At 30.1% G+C, this 6,643-nt stretch overlaps 3 protein-coding genes across 3 annotated transcripts; all 3 read right to left on the bottom strand.

The window, feature by feature from the left end:
- Positions 1-341: 341 nt before the first annotated feature.
- LOC108772866 (uncharacterized) lies at positions 342-2,310 on the bottom strand. Its single transcript, XM_018538512.1, has 5 exons — positions 2,181-2,310; positions 1,185-1,921; positions 807-1,037; positions 510-736; positions 342-444 (listed from the first exon to the last, which is right to left on the bottom strand). Exons 1-5 carry the CDS (start codon positions 2,308-2,310, stop codon positions 342-344), a joined length of 1,428 nt encoding a protein of 475 aa, XP_018394014.1.
- A 537-nt stretch (positions 2,311-2,847) lies between these two features.
- LOC108772893 (uncharacterized) lies at positions 2,848-3,749 on the bottom strand. The gene is made up of 3 exons (XM_018538542.1): positions 3,550-3,749; positions 3,133-3,399; positions 2,848-3,065 (listed from the first exon to the last, which is right to left on the bottom strand). Exons 2-3 carry the CDS (start codon positions 3,353-3,355, stop codon positions 2,860-2,862), a joined length of 429 nt encoding a protein of 142 aa, XP_018394044.1. The 5' UTR covers positions 3,356-3,399; positions 3,550-3,749; the 3' UTR covers positions 2,848-2,859.
- Positions 3,750-4,262: 513 nt separating this feature from the next.
- On the bottom strand, positions 4,263-6,362 carry LOC108772858 (putative nuclease HARBI1). Its single transcript, XM_018538500.1, has 5 exons — positions 6,228-6,362; positions 5,924-6,107; positions 4,915-5,172; positions 4,630-4,845; positions 4,263-4,498 (listed from the first exon to the last, which is right to left on the bottom strand). Exons 1-5 carry the CDS (start codon positions 6,360-6,362, stop codon positions 4,263-4,265), a joined length of 1,029 nt encoding a protein of 342 aa, XP_018394002.1.
- Between the last annotated feature and the right edge of the window lie 281 nt (positions 6,363-6,643).

The following is a 6,643-nucleotide window of genomic DNA, read 5'->3' as shown; positions in this document are numbered from 1 at the left end:
GACACAAATGATGGAGAAAGAAATCTAATTAATAAGAACTGCTGTAACTTTTTTTTTTTCGTGTGCGTCCACATGCGTGCGAGCAATATGGCACCCAATGAGGATCTGTCATACGCATGACATTCACGCGTGCGGATAATTTTGCACGCGTGAATGCACTGTGAGACCATTGTGCGCGCATTTTGTTATCTGGGAACATGATGTTAAAATGACGTCCTTGCAATGACGTCAATAATTTTGCGACATTAGTACGTCATTAGTACGTCATTAAAACGTCATTTAATGACGTCAGTCATGATCAGTAAATGACCCAAATTTGACGTCAAAATGACGTATATTTGCTACCTGGGGTGTAACGAATCTGAGCAGCCACACACTATGGATTTAAATTCTTTAATCAATCCTAAATCTGCTACAAGATTTATTATCCTTGGCATGTCAAAGCTGAATTTAAAAAATTGTGTATTAAAATAAAAATTTAATAAAAAGTTTACAAGAAGTTTGAATACCTAAAAGCATTGTGTGCAAGCAGAATTATTGGACATTTAAAACTCTGAAGATATGTTAAGAAATTTGTACAAGCGATTTTAACTGGAAACGCTTCTACTTTTTCATCGCCATAATATAAATCGCCAGCTATTAGTTGTAAACCCGTTATCTCATACGCTTTTTTAGATATATTTTTAGACGGAATAATGTATGCGTTGAATGAATTTTCTTCAGTACATGCTGCAATCTAAAAATCAAACACAACGTTTTTGTAAATTTACTTTTGTATATTTGTACATAAATATAAATGTGTTTACCTGGCAGATTTCATCATTTTTGGACAAACCTGTTGTTTCCAAATAAAAAATAACTACTTTGAATTTATTTAAACATTCAAGTGTATAATCCTTTATTTCTGGGATCAGTTTCGGTAACACTGCAGACACATCATCTAAAGAAACTCCACTTTCGTAGGTCACACCTTCTTTGCGAGAGTTAATAGAATTTTTGGATTTCCGCAGTTTTTTTAATTGCAATCTTCGCTTTTTCTTATTGATTGTTTTATTCAAGATTTTTTGTTTTTCCATCTTTATATTTTTACTTTTTCGGAATTTTTCAGATAGGAGAGCTGGCATAATGTTTAGTTTTTCTCGAACATTCGAAAAGTAATTGCAGCCTATATTTTTTTTACATACAGCTGCAGCTACACGAAAACTCAAAGAATCTGAGGCACTATAATGTCTTGATTTAGGGTTCTTACTAGCGATCATATGGTTTACAGATTCATTGCCCTGCGTTGAACCACAATTTGCAATTTTCTTAGCGTTATCAGCATAACGAGAAAATATTTTAGTTAATGAGACACGTAAGTCTGTGTTTTGTATTGGTTTTCCGTTCGGTAAATTTTTGTGCACATAACTTACGTTAGGATTACTTTTTCCTGCGCACCAATCTCCACAAAGTGTGTGATCTCCAAAAGCGTGCGGAACAACGCTTCGCAAAGCTTTTTCAATTTTTGCAGCATCTCCTTTATTTTGCTTGACAGCATGAGAGAAACAGTGTGAAAAGTATTCAATGTGTTTTGGAGATAGTTTTAACGTATATAGCGCACTCGTCATTGACTTGTGGGTATGGTTATAATCAGACCATTTGTAAATTTCGTAGGAGGCTGCTCTACGTACAGCAGCAATTGTACTAGAATCATCGTCTCCAATTAGAACAGTTATTCTTACGTTCTCTTGCTTAAATAAAACATTTTTATGAATGAGTTCAACTGCCATATCAGGTTCCATAGCTTTTGCAGAGCCCTTGTAGTTTTTTCTGCAATCATGTTCTTTATTATTCTGACCAAGACTACACTTACGACAGGTTGTACACTGAACAGCATAGGATATTATTTTTCCAGAATAATGCCCTATGAGAGTGCCATGACCTACAACGTATGCGTAATAGGTCTTCAACAATAACCCATTACCTAAGTTTTAAGTCATAAGAAATTGACCACTCACAGTTGATTATTCTTCTCACATTCGATTGTGATTAACAAATATAACAAATATACAAATAACAAATTTACAAATAACAAATAACAAACAAATAACAAATTTACTTTCGTATTGATATATCAATTTATTTTTAGTTTTAAAAAAATTGTGTTTAAATGTACATAATTTTATTTAATAATTAATTACCAGACAAGCTATTGTAAGAATGACCTGTGCCACGTTTTTGCCAACCAGCATCATAACCTGCTATCAAATCAACCGGAACAGAAGCTTCTCTTCCTATTTCCGAATCGTTTGTTACACCACCAATATCCATTCTACATAAACAAAGTTCATACATACATTCTTTTAACAGGTATCATATTTGCTAAAGTTATTTAAATATATTATATATTTATACGTATATTTACAAAAAAGTATATTATGGGTAATGACAACATTTTTTGTGGTGCACAAAAATTTACTAATTTATTGCATATAATATTTTTGAATACAATACAATACAACGTTGTTATATAAATCTAGCTCACGAATTATCTTGTTACATACAAATAATTGATACATGTGTAGATAACATATTCTTGGCAATAATTATTAATACATGATCCAAAAATAAATATAATCATGGAGTAGAAATAAAACTTGTTTATAAAGTAAAAAAAAAAAACAAATGATGTAAAAAATTCATTGGTAATAAAAAAAATCAATGATGCAAAAAATTCATCGGTAATATAAAATCAATTACTTATATATGATCAATTACGTAAAAATTCAGTAGTGACATAATACATCATAACTGTACACAATTAATTCAGATTTTTAAACAGAATTAAAACAAAAAAAATATGTCCTGCCTCAAAAATGCTTACATGCTCTCTTTCTGAATATTAGCCAGCGTCTCCTTCTTTTCTAATCTAATACTCTCTAAACATGATTCTTTAGCTACTTTTTCTATAGCTTTACCTACTCTTCTTTCAGTTTTTTTTAAAAAAGCAGGGGAGATTGTTTGAAAATTGGCTGCAGCGAATAGACCGTTGATATGCGTCTCGCCAAGCCCATGATCTATCATTCCTGTAAATGTAATACAATATATTTAATGACTAAAACCAATAAAATAGATAAATTATAAAGTACACACCAAGAGCAATATTCAAATTAACTGGAAAACTGATTGGTGAATTCTCCTCTGCTTGAAAAGTAGGAACTTTGTGCAATATATTACAACGTAAGCACTCGACTGTAAGAATACTGGCGACACCATATTTATTATCATGCCTCACGTCTCTTAAAGAAATTGGCAGGTCGCATTTTGTACACCATAGATTCTTTCCCAAGGTTGTTATATCTACGTGTTTATTCATTTCTACATGGTCTTTATCGGATCTTATTTTCTTTGGATTATTTTCTGGAAAACAAAACAAAAAATATTACGTTTCATTATTGATTCCTACAATATATTTAATTCAGAATTGACTACATATACTTTTAATAAAAAGTATATTATAATAGGTCTAAATCTTTACGAAAAAGAAGAATTGAAAATATATTAACTAACCTCTAAAAGCTTCTTGTGTCTACTTGCGTCCACACTTTGTAATAGCTTTTCTCTTGCTTGTACAATTTTGGCTTTTGTGAACTGATTTTTTTTCTTTCCCCGAACTCTTCTCACTGTATGATTTGACTTGGGAGACATTTTAACTATGTAATAATAAAGAAATAAGCAAGCGATTTAGCAAAATACGCTTTATACGCGAATAATCGCGAAGGTTAGGTTAAGTGGAGGTAGCCGAACAAATTTTCGAGATATTTATTGTAGAAACAGCAAAAATGTACGATTTCATAACCTCTTTCATGTCACTACGTGGTTCATCGCTACGTATAAACAATATTAATATTATTAAAACTTTATTATTTCAATGCAAATATTATCAACAAAGACCTTAAAATTTATAAATATATTTAATGAACGCCATATATATAATTCGACGCAATTTTTATTCTCAGCATTCAGTTGACTAGGGAGTCCGTGAAGAACTATCTTAACTTCACAAACTGTACACCTGGCTTCTCTGAACTCAGGATCAGTTTCAAATTTTTGATTTTTACTAAGCCACCCTATTTATTGAAAAAAAATTAAACACTCCTGTTTATTTTTTCATAGATATAAAATAGAATAGATATGAATAGAAAGAAATATAAAGGGATTATCCATAAAAAATAAACAAAAAGGTTATGTTAAAATTTACCTTTCAATTTCTTCTCTCTTTCCTAACATTTTTTATATTTTCGAGAATACTTCTTCCATTTTCCCATGTTTTCAAAATGGTACAATTGACGAAATCGCTGTTTCAGGTTACCAAATGCATTTTCGATAATAACTCGACATGAGCTCAATCTTCGGTTAAAATTGATTTGAGCTCGTGTCAAGTGTCCATTATCTCTATATGGAACAATCAGCCGTTGTAAACAAGGATATGCACTATCTCCAAGCAAGTATCCATGTTCTGCAAATTAGAAAATTGGTTCAGTAAAAGATTGCACATTAATTTTCTTAACAATAGCATTTAAAAAATATTAAAAATATACTTATATATATTTTGATATTTTTTAAATGTAAAACAATTATATTACAAACCTCCACAAAGTTCATTTAGGCTATTGTACACAGGCGATTCCCTAAAAACTCTTGCGTCATGAACTGATCCAGGGTAACCAATAAATACATTTATAAACTTTTGTTCGTAGTTCACAATGCCTTGTAATTGAATGGAAAAAAATTGCTTCCTATTTATATATGAATCTTTATCTTCTATTGGTTTGTCGATTCGAATATGCGACCCATCTATAGCACCTGTAGTGAATTATCAATAATGAAATGATCAAAATTACATGTACGAAAATAGTCTTTTGAAATATATACCTATTACTCCAGGAAATCTTTTTTGCTGAACAAAATATTGTTTAGTGGCCTCTCTGTCTTGTAATGTAGGGAATCTGATGACATTTGGTGCAAGGGATATTAAAAAATTTGTGACTCGGGATATAACATTGTACAGTGCACTTATAGTAATTCCAAATCTATCTGCTACATCTCGATAGCCAGCACTTTCATGTCCAACGTACCAAAGAAAACTTAAGATATGTTTCTCTGGAGATATAGGCTCGTATCCGGCATGAGCTGCAATAACATACATAGATAAAGAAAATTATACTGAGTTCACTTTAACCAAATGCTAGAAGTTTGTAAGCAGAATTTAAAATAGTATTAGATAATTTTGAAAGGAATTTAATAAGCTTTAAGATAGTGTTATGTAAAATTTAATTCAAATTCTATTTCTTTTTTTTAATCAAAAGAATATAAAAGGTGAACAAATCGCAAAATAAAAAAATTGTGCTCCTAATATGAGATACCCCGAGAAAAATCGATAATAAAGTGCAAAGTACATCGGTATTACAATTAAAAAATTTAAATTTGTTTAATTTAATTTAATTTAATTTTTACTTTAATATTTTTTTTTATTTATTATATGCCTTATTTTTCTATTAGTACGATCTTACTCTGTCACTACATGAAGAATTTATTGCCAAATATTTACTTATTAAATAATAAACAAAGATTAAAGATTCATCTCAATGAAATATGAAGATATCCAAATTCTAAAATTTTATTTTACAATGACTGTAGACATGATCCAACAATGAATTTTCCACTAAATAGTTTTCAATACACGAGCAATAATTTCATGATGGAATTAACAGATAGCGTTTATTAGTTTAGCAGAAACGCCGCTATCTCTTATTAGGCGCCTATCTCAGAATAGCTTTCCTCTAATAATATAGTGAGATATTATATTCATAAAATTATGCGACTAAAATATATGTATTTATAAATGATGATGTATGTAACCCATAATTATGGTATAATGAACCTTGTAATGCCAAAAAAGTTGGAGATGCTGCAAAACGATTGATCAACTCATTGGTTATTTCTCGTGATAACCGAAAGTGCATTATGAAATCTTTCCCACTGTATAAATGTACAACATTGTCAATATAATTAAGAATTTTTACATGATGTACTCTTTGAACAACTCCTAATACTGGTTCTAATATCTGTCCAATGTTTTCATCTAAAAAAAAAGTTTTCATATTAGATATTATACACTTTAAACAGATCGGTAAAACAAATATACTCTGTAGTAAATAAAGAATCATTTAATTGTCATTTCTTACTATTATTTGCAGCGAATAAAATTGGTTCAAAGACATTCTCGTCATAATCCTCTTCATATTAGATGACGAATTAGATTCATTGTCAGACTCAGACTCCAAAATGTGATCAAGAATTTCTGCATTCATTTCATCCATTTTGATAACAAATACAGTTAATAAATTTTAAGAAATTAAACCACTTTTTCACCAAAACTCTAGACCGAACCTAAACACCATGCATAAATGCAGGGAATGGAAAGTTACTTTTTAAAAATAACTAGTTACAGTTACTCGTTACCGAGTAAAAAATGTAACTAGTTACAGTTACAGTTATCGCTTTTTAAAAGTAACTCGTTACAGTTACCGTTACTTGAAAAATAACTTTTCGTTACTTTTCCGTTACTTTTTTAAAATCAATTTAAAAATGTACTTTTGCA

This window comes from Cyphomyrmex costatus, unplaced genomic scaffold (assembly GCF_001594065.2).
Source record: "Cyphomyrmex costatus isolate MS0001 unplaced genomic scaffold, Ccosl1.0 scaffold1011, whole genome shotgun sequence".
Classification (NCBI taxonomy): domain Eukaryota; kingdom Metazoa; phylum Arthropoda; class Insecta; order Hymenoptera; family Formicidae; genus Cyphomyrmex; species Cyphomyrmex costatus.
This window is presented reverse-complemented; position numbering and strand designations above follow the sequence as displayed.